Below are 26837 nucleotides of genomic sequence, written 5' to 3' on the forward strand. Positions count from 1 at the left end.
ATGATGCAGGTAGTGGATCGTTTGGCAACTCTGACGATGCCTCCTTGGATGGGGTGTCCACATATGTTTACACCTCATATTCATTCCTCAATAAAGGATGTTGATGGCCATTCTAGTCAGAGTATGGCACCATCTAATGTTGATAACAGATCGGTAGTGACTAAAGCGCCTAGATGCAAGTTGTGTTTATCTTAGTCTGCCCAACATATGGATTCAGACGCATCATCAGAGGAATCTGATAATGCACAGGATTCCTCTCCAGGATCTATTTCTGGGGAGGAGGATCATCCATCTACGGTGGATGTTACTTATTTGGTGAGGGCAATTAAATCAGTCCTAGATATTCAGGATGATGAACCGGCTCATAGTAAGAAGACTCCAATGTTTAATCACCACCTAAAGGTGGTCAAAACAGAGTTTCCTGTGTCTGAACAGCTCACTGAGCTTATTGAGGAGGCATGGGGTAACCCTGATAAGCAATTTTATGTAGATAAGAGAATAAAATCATTGTATCCATTCCCACCTTCTGTACTATATGTGCTAAGTGGGAGGTACCTCCGACTGTGGATGCTCATGTAACGCATTTAATCAGAAATGCTACATTGCATCAGCATCTTCTCTGAGGGATTCCACAGATAAAAAGATTGAAGCCTGTCTTAAGGCAATATTTTCATGATCTGGAGCGATTACCCATCACGGCTGGATCATCAATTGGAAGAAATCATCATTTTCTCCAACACAGCAGATGGTACCATCTGGGAGCATTTCTAGATTCTCAGGCACAAAGGGTGTGTCTGCCAGGGGACAAGATTGTGGCCTTATCAAAGCAGATACACATGCTGCTACGCAAGCGAAGAGTATCCATTCCATCAGCAATGCAAGTGCTGGGATCAATGGTATCGACCTTCAACATGGTGGGGTATGCTCAGATCCATTCCAGGCCCCTGCAAAGGTTGATTCTATCCTGGTGGAACGGACAGCATCATTTAATATGGTCCCAGATGATTTTTTCTCACTCCAGAGGTTCGTCACTCCCTCCTGTGGTGGCTAAAAAAGGAGCATCTAAACAAAGGGCGCCCGTTCTGGATTCCAATTTGGGTGCTTCTCACCACGGACGCCGGTCTTCGCGGATGACAAGTCATCACACCCTCCAGGGGAGATGGACAAATCAAGAAAGTCGTCCGACAATAAGCAATCTGGAACTGCGAGCAGTATACAAAGCACTTGTCAGGGCACAGGACCTGCACCAGGGTAGGCCTGTCCAGATCCAGTCCGACAACGCGACTACAGTGGTCTACCTCAATCATCAGGGAGGCACAAGAATTTATGCGGCCATGAAGGAAGTGACAAAGGTTCTCATTTGGGCAGAAGGTCACCTTCTGGCCATCTCGGCAATATTCATTCCGGGAGTACTTAATTGGGAAGCAGATTTCCTAAGTCGCCAGGACATATACGCCGGAGTGGTCTCTCCATCCGGGAGTGTTTCAGCTCCTAGTAAACAAATGGAGTCTACCAGAGATAGATCTCATGCCATCACGCCACAACCACAAGGTACCCAGGTACGGGGCCAGGTCCAGAGACCCATCAGCAGACTTCGCGGACGCACTGGCAGTAAGATGGTACCTCAAGTTGGCGTATCTCTTTCCTCCAAATTCCCTGCTTCCAAGAGTTCTCAGGAAATTCAAGCAGGAAGGCAGAACAGTAATACTGGTGGCTTCAATTTGGCCCAGACGTCACTGGTTCCTATCCTTCTCCTCTGTGGCAGGATCTGCTAACGCAGGGTACCTGCCGACATCCGTACTTGCCCCGTCTGGCTTTGACGGTGTGGAGCCTGAGTCTTCCATCTTAAAAGCGAAGGGATTTTCCAGTTCTGTAATTCAAATGATGCTTAGACCACTGAAGCCTGCTTCTGCCTGCGTCTATTACAGAGTTTGGCATTCTTTTGGTCAATGGTGTTCTCATAAGAAATATGATCCTAAGGTAATTGCTTCATTACCAGATGTTAGAATTTTTTTTCAAGTAGTTCTGCAAGTTCAGCTTCCTTTTGTTCCACCGGTAGCGCCATGGAATTTGTCTTTCTTAAGGGGTTACAAGCTTCCTCATTTGAACCTTTAGACTCTGTAGATTTGAAGTGGTTGACAGCAAAGACACATTTTCGTCTTGCTATTTCTTCTGCTCACAGAGTCACGGATTTGGCAGCGCTTTCTTGTCGCTCCCCATTTTTTATTTTTCACCAGGATAAAGCTATTCTTCATACAAAGGAGGGTTACCTTCCTAAGGTAGTGTCCCGTTTTCATGTAAACTAAAAATTGTTGTTCCAGCTTTTCAGGCTCCAGACCTTTCTGTAGGTGAAGCCTCCCTGGATGTAGTTCGTGCTCTCCGTATTTATGTGGAGCACACAAACTGTGTTAGAAAATCAGATTCTCTCTTTGTATTATATGGTTTTCACAAACGAGGATGGCCAGCTAATAAGCAGACTCTGGTGAGATGGCTACGCATGACTATCTCTCAGGTGTACAGACAAGCTGATCTTCCTGACCCAAGCACGGTGACAGCACATTCTACTCGGTCTGCAGGGCCATCGTGGGCATTCAGTCAAGGTGCCTCTGCTGAACAATTGTGCAAGGCTGCCACGTGGTCTTCTGTCCACACTTTTCTTATGTTCTAGGCCTTTGATACTTTTGCCTCTCAGGATGCCTCTTTGGGCAAAGAGTTCTCCTTTCTGCTCAGGAGCGTCCCCCACCCTAGGGGAACTGCTTTAGGAGATCCCCATGGTAACCCTGTGGATCCCTATGGACCCCGAAGAAGAAATAGAGAGTTATGGTAGACTGACCTAGATAACTCCTTTTCTTCGAGGTCCATAGGGTCCACAGGGCGCCCACCCTGACGCACCTGGCTTCATTGGGTGATTTTCTTTTGGCCACAGATTCACACATCTTCTGTAAGAATGTTTCTGGCGTACGATTGTTCTGCCTACTCCTCTTTGCTTCTCCTGCCTTTAGGCTTATTAACTAAACTGAAGTCCTATCGCTGGGGTATATATGGAGGAGGACCCGGGGCATTGTGGGAGCCAAAGCTTTAACTGTTTGGTGCCTGGTCTTCCAACCATAATATCCCTATGGTATCCCTGTGGACCCAATGGACCGCGAAGAAAATATGAGATATGGTAAGAACTTACCCTTGTTATCTCTATTTCTACGAAGTCCATAGGCTTCCACAGGATACCTAGGGGTATAGGTGTGACGTCAGTCGCAGGGCACCAAAGAGTTAAGCTTTCAGCCTCCCAGGATGCACTGGGTCCCCCTCCTATACCCCGCCCCCGAGCCAAGGCACCTCAGTTAGTTACCAAGCCATAGGCCGGAGGAGGAGAAGGAAGAGAGAGAACAAAGATCTGGACACATACAAGAATCACATTCTCACCAGAGGGAGACGGAAAACCGGTGACCAGAGCAAAGCCCATCTGCAGCACAGGTGCGACAGGGCGGGAGTCCTGTGGAACCCTATGGACTTCGTAGAAATAGAGATAACAAGGGTAAGTTCTTACCATATCTCATATTTTCTACTTCAGGGTCCATAGGGTATCCACAGGATACCTTGGGGATGTCCCAAAGCAGTATCCTTTAAGGGTGGGGACGCTCCTGTGCTGAAAGGAGAATCCGCCGCCCGAAGGAAGCATCCTGAGAGGCGAAGGTGTCAAACCTGTAATACCTCACGAAGGTATGGACAGAGGACCACGTAGCAGCCTTGCAGATCTGGACTGCAGAGGCACCACGTCGAGCTGCCCACGAAGGACCCACAGACCTAGTGGAATGAGCCTTCACAGAAGGAGGAACCGGCAGGCCTTCATGAAGATAAGCTTCAGAAATAGCCATACGGATCCAGGCTGCCAAAGTTTGCTTTGAAGCAGGCCAACCCTTTTTACGGAAGCCATAGAGGACAAACAAAGCGTCCGACTTCCTAAACGAAGAAGTGCGGTCAACATAAGTCCTTAAGGCCCGCACAACATCCAAAGAGGCCTCACCCACGGAAAGACCCGGTGAGTTAAAGGCCGGAACAACTATTTCCTCGTTAACATGAAACTGGGAAACAACTTTGGGAAGAAACTCGGGCCGAGTGCGGAGCACTGCCCTGTTCCCATGAAAAACCAAGAAAGGGGGTCTACAAGAAAGAGCCCCTAACTCAGAAACACGTCTGGCCGAAGCAATAGCCAGAAGGAAAACAGTCTTAGCTGTTAGCCATTTAAGATCCACTGAGCCCAGTGGTTCAAACGGCGGTCCTTGGAGAGCCCTCAGGACCACAGCCAAATCCCAAGGCGCCACAGGTGGAACAAAGGGCGGCTGAATGCGGACAACACCTTGCATAAAGGTGCGCACATCCGGGATTGTAGCAATCCTACGGTGAAACCAGACAGACAGGGCCAAAACCTGTACCTTCAAAGAAGCAAGGCGAAGCCCATGATCTAGTCCCGCTTGCAGGAAGGCGAGAATCCGAGACAGACGAAACTCCCGCGGTGCATAACCTCTCGGTCGACACCACTGGAAGAACGTATGCCACACGCGATGGTATATCCTCGCGGAAGACGGTTTCCGAGCTCGCAACATGGTACGCACCACAGAGCTGGAAAACCCCCGGGACCTCAGCATGGCCGTCTCAACAGCCACGCCGTCAAAGACAGCCGAGTCAGGTCCGGGTGAAGACAAGGACCCTGAGACAGAAGTTCCGGTCGTAGCGGCAACCGCAGAGGACTGTCCACGGACAGACCCTGAAGGTCTGAGAACCAGTGCCGTCTGGGCCACGCGGGAGCTATCAACAGGAGCGTCCCTCCTTCCTTCTTCCACGGGTAATCCGGAAATTCAAACAGGGAGACCGGAGGGAACAGATATGCGAACCGGAACGTCCACCGGACGGACAGAGCATCCACCAGAGACGCCCCTTCGTCTCTTGTGCGAGACCCGTACACCGGCAACTTGTTGTTGTGCCGGGACGCCATGAGGTCGATCTCTGGAAGACCCCATCTGTCCACCAGTAGTTGAAAAACGTCCGGGTGCAGGGACCATTCCCCCGGAAGAACGTCCTGGCGACTTAGAAAGTCCGCCTCCCAATTGAGCACTCCCGGGATGAAGACCGCTGATATGGCCGGAAGATTGCGCTCCGCCCAAACCAGGATCCGAGACACCTCTACGAGAGCCGCCCGGCTTCGGGTTCCTCCTTGCCTGTTAATGTAGGCCACGGTGGTAGCGTTGTCCGACTGGACCTGTACCGGGTGACCCTGGAGAAACCGATGTGCCTGCTGGAGAGCATTGAAGACCGCACGGAGTTCCAAGATATTGATTGGAAGCTCCGCTTCTGTCGGAGTCCACCTGCCCTGGAACAGATGTGGACCCGAAACTGCTCCCCAGCCCCGAAGACTGGCGTCCGTAGTCAACAGGACCCAATTTGGAATCCAGAACGGACGTCCCTCGCTGAGGTGGGTCGTCTGTAACCACCAAGCAAGGGACAGGCGAACCTCCGGGGTGAACACAATCGTCTGGGACTTCAGAGACTGAGGCAGCCCATTCCACTTAGACAGGATCAGGTGCTGCAGAGGTCTGGAGTGAAACTGGGCATATTCCACCATGTCGAACACCGACACCATGGAGCCCAGTAACCTCATCGCCGAGTGTAGAGACACCTGGCGGCTGTGCAGACAACTGCGCACCCTTGACTGCAAAGCAGAGATCTTTTCCTCCATCATGAAGATCTTTTGCTGTCCCGAGTCCAATAAGGCTCCAAGATGCAGAATCCTCCGAGACGGGATTAGAGTGGACTTCTGCCAGTTGATTAGCCAGCCGTGCCGTTGCAGCAGGGCAATGGTCAGGTCCAAGTGGCGTAACAGGAGCTCTGGAGATCCCGCCACCAATAACAGGTCGTCCAAGTACGGCAACATACGGACTCCCTGCAGCCGCAGAGAAGCCGCCATGACCGCCATCACCTTGGTGAAGACACGTGGTGCTGTCGCCAGGCCAAAAGGTAACGCCCGAAACTGGAAGTGGTCGCTGCGGATTGCAAACCTGAGGAACTGTTGATGGTGCAAAAGAATAGGGACATGCAGGTAAGCGTCCTGTATGTCCAATGACACCATGTAGTCCCCCGGTTCCAGCGCCAGAATGATGGACCGTAGGGTCTCCATCCGAAACTTCGGTACCCGCAAAGACTTGTTGAGTGCTTTGAGGTTGAGAATCGGACGATACGACCCATTGGGTTTCTGTACCAAAAAAATTTTTTTTAATAGAAACCCTGGCCCCTCTGGGAGAATGGAACAGGCACTATAACTCCAGCCTGGAGCATAGTGTGCAATACCTTCCGCAGCTCCGCAGTCTTGTTCCGGTCTGATGGTAGACCCGTGGTGAAGAATCGAGCCGGGGGTCTGTGCCGGAAGGAGAGCACCTCCAGAACCCAAGTGTCTGTCGTAGTGACCGACCAACACTGGGCGAACTGCAGCAGGCGGCCTCCCACCCTGGGATCCCCCAAAGGGAGGCCCGGACCGTCAGGCCGCAGGCTTGTCATCTGGCTTGGGGGCCGGACGTCTGGTACTCCATGCCTGCTTCCGGGGCTTGACCGATTTCCTAGGGCCAGCCTGACGAGGAAACGACTGTGGTTTGGGCCTGCCCTGGGCCCTAGATGACCGAAAGGACGATGGTCCAGAACCAGAAGGAGCAGCGGCCGACGGGAGACAAGCCGATTTGGCTGCCGCCAGCGTGGCCACAATCTTATCCAGATCCGGACCGAAGAGAACTTCTCCGGTAAACGGCAAGGCTTCCAGACCCTTCTTGGAATCTGCGTCCGCCTTCCAGGATCGCAGCCACAAGGTGCGACGAGCAGCTACCGCTGCTGAAGAAATTCTAGACACCAGAGTACTAATGTCTAGAGCCGCCTCGTTGAAGTAAGTGGCCGAATCACGGAGATTGCCAATCAACTCCGCCTGTTCGGCCGGACAGTCGGAATCAAAAGAAGCCTCTAATGAATTCGCCCAGCGCTCCATCGCTCTGGCAACCCAGCAAATGGCCATAGCCGGCCGTGCTGCCCCCCCCGCAAGGGAATAAGCGGACTTCAGGCAGATTTCCACCTTGCGGTCCGTAGCATCCTTAAGGGAGGACATGGATGGCATCGGCAATGTGGCACTACGGACAAGACGGGTCACGTAAGAATCCACCTGTGGAGGGGATTCCCACTTAGCAAAATAATTATCCGCGAACGGATAAGCCACCGCCAGGCGTCTCTGCGGCTGGTATCTTTTGCCAGGCTGTTTCCACGCCTCCTCTAAATGGTCCACCAACTGACCCGAAAGAGGAAAGACTGTGGCATCGCCCTTCACATCTTTGAAAAAGGCATATTTAGACTTAGCCGCTGGGGGAACTTCGTCCTCAATCACCAAGGCTGTGCGGACCGCCTGAATAAGTCCAGGAATATATACTTTGGACTTAGCATCAGCATCCTTAGTATGGAGAGGTTCCTGATCGTAAGGATCCAGAATCTCCCCATCATCAGACGTCCCTTCGTCATCCTCATAAGGAGCGGACAGAGACGCCACCGGCCGTTTATGAGGCCGCATCACAGACTCCCCTTGCAATACATCCGACAAGTGCTGTACAGAACTCGTCAGGGAGTTAACCCACGCTGGCTCCTGAGAAACCGGGAGCGGGGAAATAGGGAGACTGTGGGGTACCACCAATTGTCGTGGGAAACCCTGCATGGGTGACGACACCACAGACTGCAGGGACAAACCCATCGGAGTAAACGCGGGCTGCGGAGCTAACTGGCCCACTAAAGCTGTTAGCGCCTGAGCGAAACAAGCCCAGGGCGGCTCCTGTACCGGTGCTGTAACCGTAAGAGGCCACGCCATGGACAAACACTGCCGGCAAAGGCCCTCCGCGCTACCCTCCCCCTCCGCTAACGGTACTTTACACGTGGTACACTGTAGCCGGAGGGGAAAATCACTTTCAGACATGATGGCACCACGTATGTGACCCCTCTCACCAATTATATATTAAATAGGCGAGAGACCACCCTGCAGCACCGCACCACAAGGGCTTAGCAGAAAGAACAGGGACAGTAATAAAGCTGACAGTTTAGAGAAGAAAAGTTACAGGCAGCGCTAGCACAGTCACATACAATGCAAAGAAAATCCATTCCTGCACTAACAGCGCTGATCACTCAACTACACAGACACAGGGCCTGGTAGGACACAGCGCTGCATACACAGACCTGACCACAGCGGAGGAGAGGTATGCGGGGGGACCCAGACCACGATGCTTCCGTCCAGTGCTTCCAGCAGCGTTCACCATGCGTTGGAGAAGATGGCCGCCGAGGAGCAGAGAGGAGGCTGGCCTGGGGGAGGAGCGCTGACACAGGGCCAGTCAGCACAGTGCAGAGAGGGCTGTGTGCAGCGGGGGAGGCGCCGGCTGTGAGACAGGGAAGGCGTGCTCCCCTGGCATGCATTTAACCCCTGGGACGCCGCAGCGCTACCGCTCTGCTGCGGTCCGCTGTCCCAGGGGGTAGTGGAAGCGCAGGTTGGTCGCCTGGCTCCACGCTGCAGCCAGTCCCCAGGGAGCCCCCTGCCTGGGACTTAGGACCATGTGATCAGCGGGGACCCACCGCGGGACCCCGCTGCTTACCTCTGTCCCCCTTGAATCCGGCCATGGTCCGGAACATCTGGGGTCACCGCTAGCTGTGACCCCAGATGCCCACCAGCATCCCCGGATCAGTACCGGCGTTCTGGTACCGGCGGGGTGTAGGGAAGACAGCATGGACGTCAGGACTGACTGTCCATGCTGTTCATCCAGATGTGCAGCCACAGCTGCATGAAGAAAAAGCTTCAGGGGCTCTTCTAGCCCCCACTCCAACAGGTGCACCCGACTCCGGCCGGGCACCAAACTAAACTGAGGTGCCTTGGCTCGGGGTATAGGAGGGGGACCCAGTGCATTCTGGGAGGCTGAAAGCTTAACTCTTTGGTGCCCTGCGACTGACGTCACACCTATACCCCAAGGTATCCTGTGGATACCCTATGGACCCTGAAGTAGAAAAGGAGTTATCTAGGTAAGTCTACCATATATTTCCACTACAATTTCTTAGCGGTTTTGTGGGAAAACAAATTGTCAGTCAACTGGTTCTTTTCAGACTTAACATTGATATATAATGATGACCTGCACATAATGAATACACAAAACACTTCACATGCTGCATTCTTCACTATTATGCATGAAATGACATCCTCTCATGCTATCAAGGACTGCATGCAGTAATGATGTGCTGTACAAGTGCTAGCCAATGGTGTTGGGCTTCAAGGGCCATCTATGTAGGCAAGTTTTCGGATTAAAATCCTCCCAAATACACACAAAAATAAATGCTACCTTAACAGAAGGGAAACCGAACAATTATAGTTTTGGCACTGCTTTAATGGACATCAGCAGATATTAGGGAATGGACTTCTACAAAGAAAGTTCTAAGGTATTTTTCAGAATAATGCTATTATTTTCTAGAAAGTGCTAGTTAAATATTCAGTAGAATCTGTTTGGTTGCTATGGGCAACATCTCCACTTCTAAAAACTCTCACTTTATTAAATATACCCCTCAGAGTTGATGCAAGTTTGTACCTAAACTCAGATTCCATGAAGAATTTAAGAATTGCTGCTCATACCTCCTCTCTTTGAAGACCTAGACGATCTGGAGGAAGTGGACCATTGCTTAGTAAGTCCTCTTCCTGATAGTGACTCCGTCATTCCACTTGGTTCATCAACGGTTTCTATGGAGGTGATGACCTTGGCCTCAGAATCTTTTTCTCCAGGAGATTCTTTGGCTCCGTGTTGCTCTCCTTCATTTTCACTCAGACTAAACTGGGCCATTTTCTGGGCCAGCATCAGTTGAGTTTCCTTCTCCAGCTGTCGGATGTCCTCTATGGTTAAACCGTACCATTCATCTTGCCAACACCATGCTTGCCTATGTGCTCTAACCATAACTTTTCGGAGACCTGCCAATCATGTATAAAAGGACAGCATTAAAATGATTAAAAATATCAATGTGTTTAGTACAAACCATTTTTTATAATCTACAAACACAAGGGATGGTTAAAATATTTACTGCTCATACATACTACATTATAAAAAAAAAAATGAATGTAAAACAAATTGGAAATTAGATACATTTAAGAGGAAATTACTTACTTTTAATTGCAATTTATGTGTCCATGCAGCTCTCCTGAGTCTTTAACGTACTATCTACTACAGAATATAAATGAGTTGTTAGCTTTTGGCCAACCAAACTCCTAATATAAACCAGCCCCTCACATTCCTCCCCCTTCCCTTCCCATTTCTGAAGCTAGGAGCTACAGTATTTCAGTAATAGTATTACAAGTTGTCCTGTCCTCTAAGGAGCTCTACTGAAAGATATTTAAAAAATGACAACCTTCAGTTATGTGTGAGCAGCAGAAATATCATGGTCATGGGGGCTTCCAAAAGTAATAAATCACTTTAACATACTAGGTTTAACTATAAAGTGCTATTAAATGTGGTACATTATAGAGTACCAAGGCAGGAGAGCTGCATGGAAACTCAGGTCTATAGAGAGTGTCAAATAGTTGCCATGCCGACTTAAGCTCGGAGCAGAGTCTGCACTACTTGATCAGCACTAAATCACTGGAAAGATTAGTATAATTAAACAACCAATGACCATTATGGGGAACTTGTATCATAAAAGATGTATAAGCCCTTCAAAGCTCATCCGTAAAATAAAAATTGTTGAGTAGGAAACTACTCTAAAGCTGGGTACACACTAAGCGATATTTCGGACTATACAGTATATCGTTCAGATACAGATCGGAACTATATATATCGGTCACAAGTCTGCTGTGCATGCATGGCAGATCAGAAGATCTGGGGGCTGACACTATACATCTGGACGTGCAGTGTGTACGGACCGCCCAATATGTTGTGCTGTTGCATCTGCCGTCGCTGAGTACATACATCGTCTAGTGTGTACCCAGCATAAGATACTGGTTGCTAGTCAACTGCTCTTACAAATTTAAGAAAAGAATTATGTACCCAACACGTTACAACTGTAGAAATGTCACAATTTCCCTGGAGATTTGAATGCAGAGAGCTAAAATAGAAGAGTCATAAGCAGGTAGACTATAACACCTCATGTAGGGATGGCTGCTATTAATGAAATATTGCACAAGATGTCCATAGCTCAAAGAACATATTTGCTTAATGTAGTTCACATGGCATAAAACACAGCATCTAGAAGTATTTTTGTCTGGTCCAAATCAGATGTTAGCACAGCAAGGTCACAATATTAGACCGACAGTCTAAGAGGAGATGTAAATAGGGTTCAGCTGCTTTTTATTTAAAGACACAACATAACTGATACTGTTGTATTTTGAAACCGCACTCTCAGAAAAGGAGCACTCCCTAAAAACTAATTTGTCCATCAATACCTATTAGTCGTCCTCTTAAATCATCTCTTACTGTCCCCCCTTCCCCACCTACTCACCCATGTTTGTGTCTGTATGTTGCACCTATGCTCAGGAGCACAAGCTGGTCTCACACTGGTCTGCTCCCAGCTTTTCCTCAACCTCTGCTCTGTGTTATGTAATTCAGTGTTAATGTATTGTTGTTTTGTTTTACTCCTTATTGTATGCCACTACTAATAAATCAACATTTTTACATGGAGTAAGTCCCTTTTATTTTGAAGCACAAGTCTAGCGCACCCATGTAAGATGGGCTTTATTCCATACTTGTCTACTTTTGAAAAAGCTTTTCAGGGAGATTGTGAAAGCACCACCTATGAGCGCGGCAATAAAATGGACGTTTACAGCAGGGGTGTTTCTATAATGAGTGCAGGGTGTGCGGGACACGTCCCCTGGGTCCAATGGGGCCCATACCGCACTCCCTGCACGCACCATATGTTTAATACTTACCACTCTGCAGCCGGAGTCCCACGTCAGCGCCGGTATCAGAGCTGTCAAAATCGCCTGGAAAATGTCTACCGCAGCCATTTTCCCAGCGTTTGGCACAGTAGGAAAAACACCGGGGAAATGGCCGTGGCGCCATTTTCCCGGTGCCCTTCGCATGCGCTGTAGACTCAGGGGCCCCCTCCTCTCTTGAAATGCCCCTGGTGTATTGTACATCCGAGACACGTGTCATAAAACTGACTTACATCCAAATGTAAACAAGACCCAAAGTGGTTAGTAAGATCTATTTGTTGATGAAAACACACTGAAAAATGCCTGTAGCCATTGTGCCTTATAACCAATGCAGGGAAATTATACTAATAATCCCATTTGAAAGTAAATATCTCGTTTATTTTTATATATAACATCTTCATAATGGCGGTAAGATGCAATCAGGGAGATTGCTAGCCTCTTCAGGGAGTCAAGGAGATTGTCAGGGAGACTCCCTAAAATAGTAGCAATCAGGGAGAGTTGGCAAGTATGCTTTATTCAGTCAATAAAAGTTAACTCTTGCTTCATTTTGATTATTAAATGTAGTAAAACCGGCATAAGTGTCTCATACTATAATTATTTATTACTATGTAGCACATGAGGTTTGAATCCCAATAATATAAACTTTCTCAGTTAAAGCTTTACTGTGACAACAGCTGGAACTGTCCTGGGAAAACCCATTTATCAACCCAGCTGAATGTTTTGCATCATAAGAAACATACTGACATAAATACCACAGCCTGGCTGAATAAGCCCACCCTGTCACAACAATAAACTTATACCCATTTATTTGCTTTGGAGAAACAAATGTGGTTCAATGTGACAAAGTCATGTACTGAATTCTCCTTAATATACACAACCAAATAATATTAAACAAAAAGATTAAATGTGGGGTCAATATTTTATTCCATTTGCTGTATTTCCTATCAACACTATAAGTAAAAGTCTTCAAATTGTCACCACTGTTGTGTGAGTGTTGAATCAGGTTGTGAAACGTGCAGTATAAAGAAGGGTTTCTGGACTAACGTTACATACACACAGATATACTGTACAGTAGGTGCACATGGCTGCTGGATCTGTCATTTCTCTGGAAAGATGTGTTTACAGAACACATCAGATGTATTCAAAAGCAGCATACTGAGCAAACCCATATTAGCAATCGGTCTGACATGTAAGGATGAGTAGAAGGAAAAAGCACAAAATAGCAAAGTGTGCTCCGAGGCTCATGTGGTGCAAGTTTTATTTATAGTTCTTGAAGTTTTATTTATTTTTGTAAAAAATAAGAATATTAATGTTTAATCTCAAGAGAGTGCTAAATAACCACAACCCGGAGACACAGAAAACTAATACAGGACATGTTTCACAAAAGCAACCCTATCCCCTGCAGTCTAACCCTAACCTAAAGCTCCTAGAGCCTAACCCTAACAACCCCACCCCACCCCCTTCCTGCAGCCTAATCCTAACCCCTAAACCTGCCTGATAATCACCGTTGGGATGCTGGTGCTCGGGATTCTGGCGCCGGTATTCTGAGTGCTGGCATCGCAACCCTTGGGGTGCTAGCTACATCCCCTGCATCGACACCCTAAGGTTAATGAATAAAAGAGAGAGGGGCACAGTTCTCCAATATCCAACAATAATATGCTCTTTAAAACTAAAGGTGACATCACTGGCCATGCTCCTGTATTTAATTCCAATCCAAACCACATGAGTTTTTTTTACCATTGGTTAAAAAAACTTGAGAAATGCTGACAGTTTCAATTGCATAGGAAAAATGGAAAACAAAATGACACTCATGACACTACAGGCTTAACTATCAAATGATGGATTGGTTATACAGAATTGTCATACACATCAGTGACCTACAAAGGCCCAAAGCAAAATCTGAGATGACGGCAGGATGACCTCTCAAAGATTTCACAGGGGCCTGTGCATGCGCAATGAAGCGCTGACAGCATAATGGGTTCAGGCAGCTGCTGATCTAATGCTGTTGCAAGGAGTTTGGCCACCGATCATCTCTGGACCTAGTAGCCGCTGTAACCCCTGCAATCATGGTAGGAGCTCCTAGATTTTTGCTATGATCTATTTGTATGTTAGGCAAAAGAAGGACAAGTCATAATTGGAAAATATGCAAAATAGAAAGAGGGAAGTTGCAAACGCTGTATTTTTGGGTCGAGTTGCAAATTGCCGTATTTAATAAAAGCTAGATTGCCGAAAAGCCACCAGAAAACCAGAGTTTTCAAAAACTAGTCACATCCCAATTTTTTCATTGTTAGGAATACAAGTGCTAGATGTAGTAAGCACTTACTTCTCTAATCAAAGTCAAACAACCTAGAAAGAAACATTGAACAAAAGAGGTACCTCTGGCCATTGAGACAGTTGCAATAACGAATAATAATAATAATAATAAAAAAATAATACTAAATAAATAATAAAAATGGCTAAGATTATAAATAGGGACTTAACCCATGTGTGCTTTTTGGATATCTCATCATAAAAGCAAGGGAATGAATACAGAGTTGGTGCTCAGCCCCACTCTTCTGGAAAGGCTTTCCACTACATTATGGAACATGACTGCAGGGGCTTGCTTCCAGTCATCCATGAAGGCATTAGTGCGGTTGGGCGACAAGACCTGGCTTGTCGGCATTGCAATTCATCCAAAGGTGTTCAATGATGTTGAGATTAAAGTCCAGTTCTTCCACACCAAACTCGGCAAAGTATTTTTGTTGGACCTCGCTTTATGCACAGGGACCGTTACTCATGCTGAGACAGGAAAAGGGTTTCGCCAAACCATTGCAACAAAAGTTGGAAACACACATTATAATAGAATGCTATTGTATGCTGTAGAATTAAGACTTCCCTTCACTGAAAATAATGGGTTTTGGCCAATCCATGAAAAAGAGCCACAGTCCATGTTTCCTCCACCGCAAAGCTATGCCTTTGGCAGTACGCATTCAAACAGGAAGCGTTCTCATGGCATCCATGATTACTCAGTGTAAAAATATGTGTTTCCACTGCTCCAGAGTCAGGAGGAGATGTATCAAGCCTTGGAGAGAGATAAAGTACCATCAAATCAGCTCCTAATAATCATGTACAGGCTGTGTTTGAAAAATGTCAGGAGCTGATTGGGTGGTACTTTATCATTCTCCAAGACTTAATAAATCTCCCGCTCGGTCCTTTACAACACTACAATTGATGTGTGGTATTGAGCATGCTGATCTGATGTATATGTATATGTGTGTGTCTGCTCAACCATAGAAATCCAATCTATAAAGCTCTCAATAATCAGTTTTTGTGCTTACGTGAGTGCTGCATCCGAAGACCGATTATTTTTACGCTCTAAAGCACTCAGCCAGACCCTCAAGAGGATATCAGATGTTCAGTCATCTGAGTATAAAGGTTCAAGACCTACGGTTTTATTAAAAAGAAAAAAAAGACTTGTTGCCACACATCTCATATACAATATGATGGATAGCTGGCTTTTTCCTTCCAGGTGCCCTGAGCAAATGTTTCCTAACAATTACATTTCAAACCTATTATATTCATCTCTATCATAATGTAGAGCAATTACACAGAAGACATTATCTTCCAAGTAATACATGTTGGGAATACTCAGAGAAATCACTTATCTTGAATGACAGCTGTGTACTTTATCATTGAACCCTGTCCGTGCAATGGTTGATGTTCTCATCAAAGGTACTGAAATAATGTCTGACATCATCAGGCCTAGTAGATGTGTTGCTTTCCTTAAGAGTTGTCAATTGGTACTCTGAGAACCTGTGTTACTTGTTGCTCTGTTCGATTGTTATTGTGTTTTAGAGCACAGGATCTCAAACTCGGTCCTCAGGACCCCAAACAGTACATGTTTTCCATATCTCCTCACAGAATCACAAGTGAAATAATTAGCTCCACCTGTGGATCTTTTAATATGTCAGTGAGTAATGTGGGGTCCTGAGGACAGAGTTTGAGAACCACTGTTTTAGAGCATTTGGAAAACTGTGGGAAACTAAAGACCAACCACAGTCACAAAACTGGGGAGAAAAAAAAAAAGGACTCCTTCACTGTTACACATTCACGCAAAACATGATAGCATTTATCGACTCGCACTTGTATGTAACTTACTCCCGGTGGGCTAGTGTGCCTGATTAGCACACGTACACATCAGCAACTGTATTTCATCATCACCTATGCAATATAAAAATATCACGGCTATCCAGCATCATCAGGCTGGGTAACAACGGCTGAGTATACCACAGTATATCTATCATATCACATCTAAGGCAATATTGCATTCCATTGTGACCATGTTGATGCTATTTTGGGGTCTGGTCCCACATTTGGAATTCTGCATGCAGATGCATGGTCTCTTCCTCTATACTCAGAGTAGCTTTAACTTATGCTTTATCACTTGACACCTACCTTATTTATCGCTATATAGCTTTCCACGTATTTGCTCACTCCTGCACGGTTACTCAAGTCTTACCGATTGCTCTACACTGTCAATGCCTTTCCTCTTCTTTCTCTGCCAAGCCCACCACAACCAAGCATTCCATCACTTCCCATCCTCCTATGATCATCTTAACCTCCTCTCTCTACTATCCAGTACTCCTGATCATTCCAGCTCCTCACATGCACTTTTCTGTTTACTCCATGCCTACAGTATCTCACCCCCCCAAAATTATGCACTTCCCCACCAAATATTTCACCTTCCCTCAACTCACTTTCTAACACAGCTCCTCATTTCAACATTTCAGGCCTACCCCTCTTTTACTCTACTTCCTCTTCCTTTAGCTTCTAATGTCAGCTCCCTGCACAGTCATCACCTCCTTGCCTACCATCACCTCCTTGCCTAGCTTCTAATGTTCTAATGTCAGCTCCCTGCACAGTCATCACCTCCTTGCCTACCATCACCTCCTTGCCTAGCTTCTAAAGTTCTAATGTCAGCTCCCTGCACAGTCATCACCTCCTTGCCTACCATCACCTCCTTGCCTAGCTTCTAATGTTCTAATGTCAGCTCCCTGCACAGTCATCACCTCCTTGCCTACCATCACCTCCTTGCCTAGCTTCTAATGTTCTAATGTCAGCTCCCTGCAGTCATCACCTCATTGCCTACCATCACCTCCTTGCCTAGCTGCTAGTGTCATTCCTGCACATTCATCAACTCCTTGGGGGAGCCACAACCCAGAGCCATCCCCATTCCCTATCTGCTCAAACTCCCCACTCCTCCACAAAACTTCCCAAATCCTCTTACCCATCTCCCCTTCTTCTGTGCATTGCTTGTTAATTACACATACATTATGCAAAGTTAATGGTAAGAAAATAATATCCAGTTTTACAAACATAGTAGTCAATATTTTAGAAGTCCAGAGTCCCTATTCATGGATTATTACATCATTTTTTTTAAATTACATCATTACCTTTTAGGCAATGACTCAAGCAGGTCTGATGCCTTTGTGCATGGATAATATATCCTGGAATTAGGTACCATTATTTTTGCAACCATAGCCTAGAAACCATTACTAGAATATCCCTTAAGGATCCATGCTTTGTGCAGATGTTTGTACGTTGTACATATGTACATATCTGACATTAAAAGACACACAGTGCTGTATGCTCAATTAGTAAGTGCATTCTAATATATTTTATGCACAGTCTAATATTCTCATGTTTAGACTAAAGCAGTTGTGCATTTGGCTTTAGACTCCTTATGCTGAAGTTTGTCTCATGTAAAATGACATCATTCAGATTAGTACCTTACTGCTGGCACCAGACTCAGTAGACAGTATATGTAAAGATTAAAGCTGCTAAGAGGTCAACACTCATTAGATTACTCACCAACATCATGTATGAATCTCTCAATTTTAGACTGCATACCCCAGTAACGGAACTCTACTTTGCAAAGCTTGTAGGCGCACATGATTGGGCATCTCCCAAGGTTATTCCTTTGCTCCTCTATCCAGTCATCAGACAAGGGGCCTCTCTTGGTCTTCACAGACTTGTACACTTTGGGGTCCTCTTCTGGCTTATACTCATGTGGGGGTATTGGGTCTTTCACAATATCAATTGGATCTGTAACCGTAAAGAAAATAGTAAGGGAGAAAAAGACGCATTTAAAAAGTAGTTAATTTTACTTCTTCCTAAGGATTATGGTTTGTAAGTGCCATCTTTAAGATGGGAAGCACATGATATTTGTGTAACATGCGTGCACTAGCAAATATATCAGACACAGTCCAAAAATTTGCAATTTGAAGTTTGAACTGGAAAACAGCTCTGTGGATAGTTACACACAAAACACAGACATTTATGAATGCGTGTGTGACATAGCAGGTCACTTACAGTAATACCACGGCTATATATTCACACACACAGAGCTAGCTCGATGGATGTTTACCTATGTTAACCAAGCATCTTATATGTCTTGTAGTTACTGATTGTGCCTCTAATAACCGGGAGTAGCCTATTTGTAATAAAATTAATAGGCAAAAATGAAGTCACACTTATAGCCGTCTGCCTCTAACACTGCCATGTGCTGTTTGCAGCTGTAAAGGGCAGTCCTGTCCAGAGGCGTAACTAAGGTAGGTCGGCGGGGGCACGTGCCCTGGGCGCCGGTGGACCAGCAGCGGGGTGTGTGTGTGTGTTTGGGGGAACAGCCGGCCGCGGTGCAGGACAGTGGTGTCAGTCACTGTAGTGCAATCCGCACTACACAGTAAAACAAACACGCCGCTGCCGGGTAGGACACTCGTACTACTCGGTGGCGGTGCATCTGTTTTAGCAGCCAATAAGAGAGTCAGACAGACTAATTGGCTGCTGCACCCACGACCAGAGCCGAGCTAGAGCTCACTCATGATCTCTGCCTTCTGGCTCCCGAAGTGGGTGATGGGAGAAACGCAATGACGTCTCTCCCATAGTGCAAGCGGGAGGACAGAGGAGTTGACAGCGGCGGGCACAGGAGAGATTTATTCAGGTAAGTATTGTGTTTTGGGTTTATTGTGTGTCTTTGTGCTATATATGTAAGGGGCACTACTGGAGGCACTGGATAGGGGGGACCACTACTGGGGGCACTGTATAAGGGGCACTATTAGAGGCACTGGATAGGGGGGGACCAATACTGGGGGCATTGTATAAGGGGCACTATTAGAGGCACTGGATAGGGGGGGACCAATACTGGGGGCATTGTATAAGGGGCACTGTATAAGGGGCACTACTGGGGACACTGTAAAAGGGGCATTGTATAAGGGGTCCTAGTGGGGGCACTGTATAAGGGGCAGTACTGGGGGCACTGTATAAGGGGCACTTTATAAGGGTGCACTACTGGGGGCACTGTATAAGGGTGCACTACTGGGGGCACTGTATAAGGGTGCACTACTGGGGCACTGTATAAGGATGCACTACTGGGGGCACTGCATAAAAAGCACTATTGGGGGCATGGTATAAGGGTGCACTACTGGGGGCACTGCATAAGGGGCACTACTACAGTGGGCATTGCAAGAGGGGAACTACTACCGGAGGCATTCAGGTGCATATGGAATAGAAAGGAATGTTCCCAGAGTGATGAGAAACGGTGGTGTGTCATGTTGATACGCCCCTGTTTTCAGTGGTCATGCCCCTTGTGGCAAATGACCACACCCTTTTTTTCCCGATGCACACATACTGGGGAAGGGGGGGGGATCCGTTTTTTAACTTGCTCTGGGCTCCAAACACCCTAATTACGCCACTGGTCCTGCCATCACTCAGTCATAAAAAGCCACGTCCTGAAGCACTGCACTGATACCATTGCTGATCCTCATACCCAGGGCCTGAGTCAGAGATGCACGCAAACCACACGCAATGCCGATGTTCACTTGGTTGAGAGATCATTTGCCACTGAGCATGTGCAAAAAATTCAGCAGACCCCTATGGCCCATGTGTTACACAGAGCGTACGCACAAAGGCACTGTTGCGTACAGGACCTGAGAGGTAAAACGATGGGCGTTCCTTGGGAGTGACTTGTAGTAAATGCAAAAAAACTGTTCTCACAGGCGTGTGATGGGAGTGTCGCGGGTGTGTCAGTAAAAGCGGCTGCGTTCTCAGATACAGAGCCGCTTCCACAGCGACCATGTCCAGACGGAGAATCTGGTACAAAGTGACTATGGTGCACGCGATGGTGGCGTGTCAAGAACCACCAGCGGTGTTACCTTGTGCACGGCCTGTGACAGTGGGTATCTCAGGGCTTGCACATTCAGGGGAACGCAGGTGCATATTATCGCTTTCTTGACTCTGCAAACAGACGCACCAGAGTCCACCTCTAAAGTCACAATTCCCTGTACTTCCCCAAAAAGGAGACAAACTATTAATTGCAGAATCAAGAGATTACAAGCCTCCATTGGTTATTCATATGATGATGATTACTACTGTTGTGCAATAAGGCTGATATCTCCACATGTGTAGTATCAAAATAGCAGGCAATAATGCGATCGTAATAGCTTGGCTTAATACATGGCAAGCCAGCTTGTGTGGCCTGTCATCTGTTGACCACATAAATAAGCCCATGTGATCCAGAAATTGTACTAAGTACACTCTAGCCTGAGTGCCAAACAGTTGGATCTTGTCAAACTTGGCCACCCACAGATCTGCCCGAGTGTGCCTGTCACAAGCGGCACCATCGCCAGTTTAATAAAATATTAAAACAAACAACAACAAAAAAAGGGAATTTTTACAGTAGCTTAATATTCCTGTAATCCCATAAACTAAAGATATTTTAACACATTTCTATATATTTTGTTGTAGCAACTGTAATGTAATGTAAATATTACTTGAGGTCCATTGCAGTTTATTTAGTTTGAGCAACTGATATTTAAACTGTTTATAACATAGTGACATTTACTATGGAATAGGAATCTGCATGAAACCTTCAAGAATACAGAGCAGCCCTGGTGCTGTTAACTTGTCTCCTCACACTGCACGCTTCAAAAGCATACAGGCGGATTTATTTTTAACATGCTATGGAAATCATTCAGGATTCTTCTTCCTGAGGATCATTTTCCTTCGACTTTTTTTATTCTTTTATCTTCAGCCTGTACTTCACCTGCCCACCCACCAGAAATGCAGCGTAGGCTAAAGTTAGCAAGCTTTGCTTTTCTACTGTCACCTAGAGAGAGAATAATTCAGAACGCTCCTATCAAACTGTGCTGCTGGCTTCAGCCGAATGCGTCACATTCCTTTTTTTATGTCAGCATGCATCTATCTCCTGCCATGGCAACCAGCTTTAGGGAAGGGGAATAATGTTTTTCTTATGACTGCCTGCCTGGGTGCTAATCAGTGTGTATCTGAATGGCATATTCAGGGATGAAGACATCTAGCCAATAAAAAAGGTCCATAACCTGTGGTCGCTAAATTGTCATTATCTGGTTGTCTGGGGCCTGGTGCAGATGTGAATGGTACAGTGCAGCATGACGTTAAAAGTTCTACTTGGCGACCAGCAGTAATCAATAAACAATCCATACAAAATATCATAATGATGACGTACAAATCAATTAAAGAACATTGTGTGACCATTCTAAGCTATTGAATTATGGTTAAAAAAAAAGTATTGTCTTTGGAACTGCATTATGAATTATCTTCTGTAGACTTTCCAGACTGATAAATATGTAAAGATAGTAATTTAGAGTGTCAGATTATACAAAGGACGTGTGGTGTAGTAGCTAGGGGCCCAAAATGCAATACTTTATCATGAAGACTGTACTAGCAAAGGATGACAACTGCTGAAGGCCCAGAACAATTAAACCTAAAGCCATCTTTGGAAATGACTTTGCCAGAGTGCAGTGCTTCATCTACTGTAGGTGTGGCCATTGGGTAATTTAAAAAAAAATAAAGATTCAAACTAGCTTTGGCCTGTGCACTCTCTCAGACTCTCTCTGTTACACTCAAAAACCAAAGCCTGTGATGATTCCTCAGCCACATATAAACACATATAAGAGGGTTTATGCTTGGTACATTTTGCAAAGGAGCTTGAGTGCTGTCATGTAAACTAGTGTAAGTGTAAAGAGATAACTGAACTATATTGGTACTATAAGGTACGAATGTGAAACTTTATATGTAGTAAGCTGCGGGGTCTAAACTCCAGAATGCGGTAAGTCCGGCAGCCTCCATAATAATCTACGGGGTTTGTGCTGCTGTCAGAAATTGAGGGACAGCGACAGATATTGGAGATATCTGCTGCGATCCCCCAGATAATACATCTGCAATCTGAATAATAAATATTTGTGGGTATCCTGTTTTCAGGGAATATGCTGCCAATATTTAATGAGAAATAGGCCTTTGTGCCATTTGGTAGTCAAATAAGGAAAAATTATAATTTTGATAATTTTCCCATTTAAAATATGGAATATCTCCTTAAAAAAAATAAATTCCATGACTATCTTCTCTTCCGCCAAATTCACAATGATATTTTTTCATTTTTTTTTTATAGGGAATATTTATCATGATAAATAATTGGCTTATTAGATAGTCCCAACTGCCCTAAACTGATGGCAGTGATGTATTGTGATAGGGTTTTTATGCCTGTTAGTGGCTAATGATGTTCGAAATGCCTTTCAGTTATTTCAGCTGTAACTTGCACCCCATGTTGTAGTTTGTTTAGATTACAGGGGTTGTTACCTTTCTGCTTCCTGCATGACCTAATCTGTGCTTCGTGTCTGCATTTCATGGCTGTGCCCCATAATGTTTCCCACGCACATCTTCATATGAATGGAATTTTTGTACAGATTCCTGTCTTTACTTGTCATAGTACTCTGTGCAACATATACAGTATGTAGAATAAAGAAAAAAAAATGTTCTTATGAAAATATATCAAAATAATAATCGTGTATGGCTTACCACATATAAGGTAGATTTATATATAAAAAATAATTCCATTTATCCCTGGGTTATTGCAGGGTTAACCCAGGTAGCTCTTTGGAGTAAAAGGGGATTGGGTTGGGTTCCCGGGTGGAGTGACCCGGCAATCCAACCCAGGTAACTTGCAGGGTTTTACACAGGAATGACCTGTGAAACCCTGCAGTGTAAACGGCGCGATCCGATTGGCCAGCTTCAGTGGCGCTTGGAGATGACATCATCTCCAAGCGTCCACTTCAACGCCGGAAAAGCCATGTCCCTGCAGACCCGGCTCCGGTGTGAACAGCGCCGACTCTGGAATATCCTGGATCGGAGCCGGCTAGATTCCGGGTCTGATCCAGTTTGGAACCCTGTTCCAACCTCCGGGTCAGACCCGGAATTTAGGTATAAAAGCAGTATAATTGAGGTAAGCGAGATAGTGGAAAGAGCAAGACACGGGTAAATCCAATTAGGTTCAAATTGGGTTCTACGAGCCGTTCTCCCGATGAACTCGCACTGTGAATTTCATTTGCAATTAAATTTCACATTGCTTTTTCAGTGGAAATACACATTGTTTGCATGCATCCCCCTGTGCAGTGAAAAAGTAGAGAAAATCTTTATTTTAAGGTACACCCCTTCCAATGCATAATCGTGCACTTGGAGGGGTTTAAGCTGGGCAATAAAGCATACTTACCTACATTGCTGGGCAGCTTTCCGGGAGCAGCAGGAGGGGACCTGCTGCTCTCCTCTTCGGGGGGCGGGGCCAGACAATAGACGGCATTAGGCCCCGCCGCCTTTACAGAAACCCTCGTGATTCGCGGGTCCGTGAGGAGGGGGCGGGGCTAAATGATGCGATTTGCCTAATTTAGCCCCGCCCCTTCCCGACGGGCCCGATAATTTCAGGTAAAATCTCCCCATCCTGCCCACTTCACTAGGAAGTGGGCGGGATGCGGGAGATATGCCTACTCTTCCGGGATCGCGGGGGGTTACCCGAAAAATCGGGAGCCTCCAGCGATTCCCGGGAGAGTAGGCATGTATGCAATAAAGACATGTCAGATTTCAGGTGACTTTCTCTAAAAAGCTCAATCATGGGATAAATGATGTGGGACAGGTACGTGGAGGTGTAAATGATGGGGGACAGGTACGTGGAGGTGTAAATGATGGGGGACAGGTATGTGGAGGTGTAATTGATGTGGGACAGGTATGTGGAGGTGTAAATGATGTGGGACAGGTACGTGAAGGTGTAAATGATGGGGGACAGGTATGTGGAGGTGTAAATGATGTGGGACAGGTACGTGGAGGTGTAAATTATGTGGGACAAGTACGTGGAGGTGTAAATGATGGGGGACAGGTACGTGGAGGTGTAAATGATGGGGGACAGGTACGTGGAGGTGTAAATGATGGGGGACAGGTACGTGGAGGTGTAAATTATGTAGGACAGGTACGTGGATGTGCAAATGATGTGGGACAGGTACATGGAGGTGTAAATGATGTGGGACAGGTACGTGGAGGTGTAAATGATGTGGGACAGGTACGTGGAGGTGTAAATGATGTGGGACAGGTACGTGGAGGTGTAAATGATGTGGGACAGGTACGTGGAGGTGTAAATGATGTGGGACAGGTATGTGGAGGTGTAAATGATGTGGGACAGGTATGTGGAGGTGTAAATGATGTGGGACAGGTACGTGTAGGTGTAAATCATGGGGGAAAGGTATGTGGAGGTGTAAATGATGTGGGACAGCTATGTGGAGGTGTAAATGATGTGGGACAAGTACGTGGAGGTGTAAATGATGGGGGACAGGTACGTGGAGGTGTAAATTATGTAGGACAGGTACGTGGAGGTGTAAATGATGTGGGACAGGTATGTGTAGGTGTAAATGATGTGGTACAGGTACGTACTATGGCGCTGTGTGGAGTTTGCTTATTCTCCCTGTGCCTGCGTGGATTTCCTCTGTGTGCTCTGGTTTCCTCCCACACTCCAAAAAATATACTGGTAGGTTAATTGGGTCCCAACAAAATTAACCCTAGTGTGTGAGCATGTGGTAGGGAACATAGATTGTAAGCTCCACTGGAGCAGGGACTGAAGTGAATGGACAAATATTCTCTGTAAAGCGTTGCAGAATATGTGCGCGCTATATAAATAACTGGTAATAAATAATACATTATGTGGGACAGGTATATGGAGGTGTATATGATGTGGGACAGGTATGTGGAGGTGTAAATGATGTGGGACAGTTATGTGGAGGTGTAAATGATGTGGGACAGGTATGTGGAGGTGTAAATGATGTGGGACAGGTATGTGGAGGTGTAAATGATGTGGTGCAGGTATGTGGAGGTGTAAATGATGTGGGACAGGTATGTGGAGGTGTAAATGATGTAGGACAGGTATGTGGAGGTGTAAATGATGTGGGACAGGTATGTGGAGGTGTAAATGATGTGAGACAGGTATGTGGAGGTGTAAATTATGTGGGGCAGGTATGTGGAGGTGTAAATGATGTAGGACAGGTATGTGGAGGTGTAAATGATGTGGGACAGGTATGTGGAGGTGTAAATTATGTAGGACAGGTACGTGGAGGTGTAAATGATGTGGGACAGGTATGTGTAGGTGTAAATGATGTGGTACAGGTACGTACTATGGCGCTGTGTGGAGTTTGCTTATTCTCCCTGTGCCTGCGTGGATTTCCTCTGTGTGCTCTGGTTTCCTCCCACACTCCAAAAAATATACTGGTAGGTTAATTGGGTCCCAACAAAATTAACCCTAGTGTGTGAGCATGTGGTAGGGAACATAGATTGTAAGCTCCACTGGAGCAGGGACTGAAGTGAATGGACAAATATTCTCTGTAAAGCGTTGCAGAATATGTGCGCGCTATATAAATAACTGGTAATAAATAATACATTATGTGGGACAGGTATATGGAGGTGTATATGATGTGGGACAGGTATGTGGAGGTGTAAATGATGTGGGACAGGTATGTGGAGGTGTAAATGATGTGGTGCAGGTATGTGGAGGTGTAAATGATGTGGGACAGGTATGTGGAGGTGTAAATGATGTAGGACAGGTATGTGGAGGTGTAAATGATGTGGGACAGGTATGTGGAGGTGTAAATGATGTGAGACAGGTATGTGGAGGTGTAAATTATGTGGGGCAGGTATGTGGAGGTGTAAATGATGTAGGACAGGTATGTGGAGGTGTAAATGATGTGGGACAGGTATGTGGAGGTGTAAATGATGTGAGACAGGTATGTGGAGGTGTAAATGATGTGGTACAGGTACGTACTATGGCGCTGTGTGGAGTTTGCTTATTCTCCAGGTGCCTGCGTGGATTTCCTCTGTGTGCTCTGGTTTCCTCCCACACTCCAAAAAATATACTGGTAGGTTAATTGGGTCCCAACAAAATTAACCCTAGTGTGTGAGCATGTGGTAGGGAACATAGATTGTAAGCTCCACTGGAGCAGGGACTGAAGTGAATGGACAAATATTCTCTGTAAAGCGTTGCAGAATATGTGCGCGCTATATAAATAACTGGTAATAAATAATACATTATGTGGGACAGGTATATGGAGGTGTATATGATGTGGGACAGGTATGTGGAGGTGTAAATGATGTGGGACAGGTATGTGGAGGTGTAAATGATGTGGGACAGGTATGTGGAGGTGTAAATGATGTGGGACAGGTATGTGGAGGTGTAAATGATGTGGTGCAGGTATGTGGAGGTGTAAATGATGTGGGGCAGGTATGTGGAGGTGTAAATGATGTAGGACAGGTATGTGGAGGTGTAAATGATGTGGGACAGGTATGTGGAGGTGTAAATGATGTGAGACAGGTATGTGGAGGTGTAAATTATGTGGGGCAGGTATGTGGAGGTGTAAATGATGTAGGACAGGTATGTGGAGGTGTAAATGATGTGGGACAGGTATGTGGAGGTGTAAATGATGTGAGACAGGTATGTGGAGGTGTAAATGATGTAGGACAGGTATGTGGAGGTGTAAATGATGTGAGACAGGTATGTGGA

The 26837-nt window shown here is 46.1% G+C and overlaps 1 protein-coding gene across 10 annotated transcripts in view; it reads right to left on the bottom strand.

The window, feature by feature from the left end:
* Positions 1 to 26837, bottom strand: part of PITPNM2 (phosphatidylinositol transfer protein membrane associated 2) — a 371894-nt gene that overhangs the window by 123470 nt on the left and 221587 nt on the right. For all 10 annotated transcript variants that reach the window (XM_088449121.1, XM_088449120.1, XM_088449123.1 and 7 more), the window contains 2 exons: positions 17810 to 18043; positions 9677 to 10006 (listed from right to left, as the gene is read on the bottom strand). In XM_088449121.1, coding sequence (XP_088305247.1) covers positions 9677 to 10006; positions 17810 to 18043 — 564 coding nt within the window. The remainder of the gene's footprint in view (positions 1 to 9676; positions 10007 to 17809; positions 18044 to 26837) is intronic.

The sequence above is a fragment of the Taudactylus pleione genome, unplaced genomic scaffold (assembly GCF_031769625.1).
Source record: "Taudactylus pleione unplaced genomic scaffold, aTauple2 ptg000479l, whole genome shotgun sequence".
NCBI lineage: Eukaryota > Metazoa > Chordata > Amphibia > Anura > Myobatrachidae > Taudactylus > Taudactylus pleione.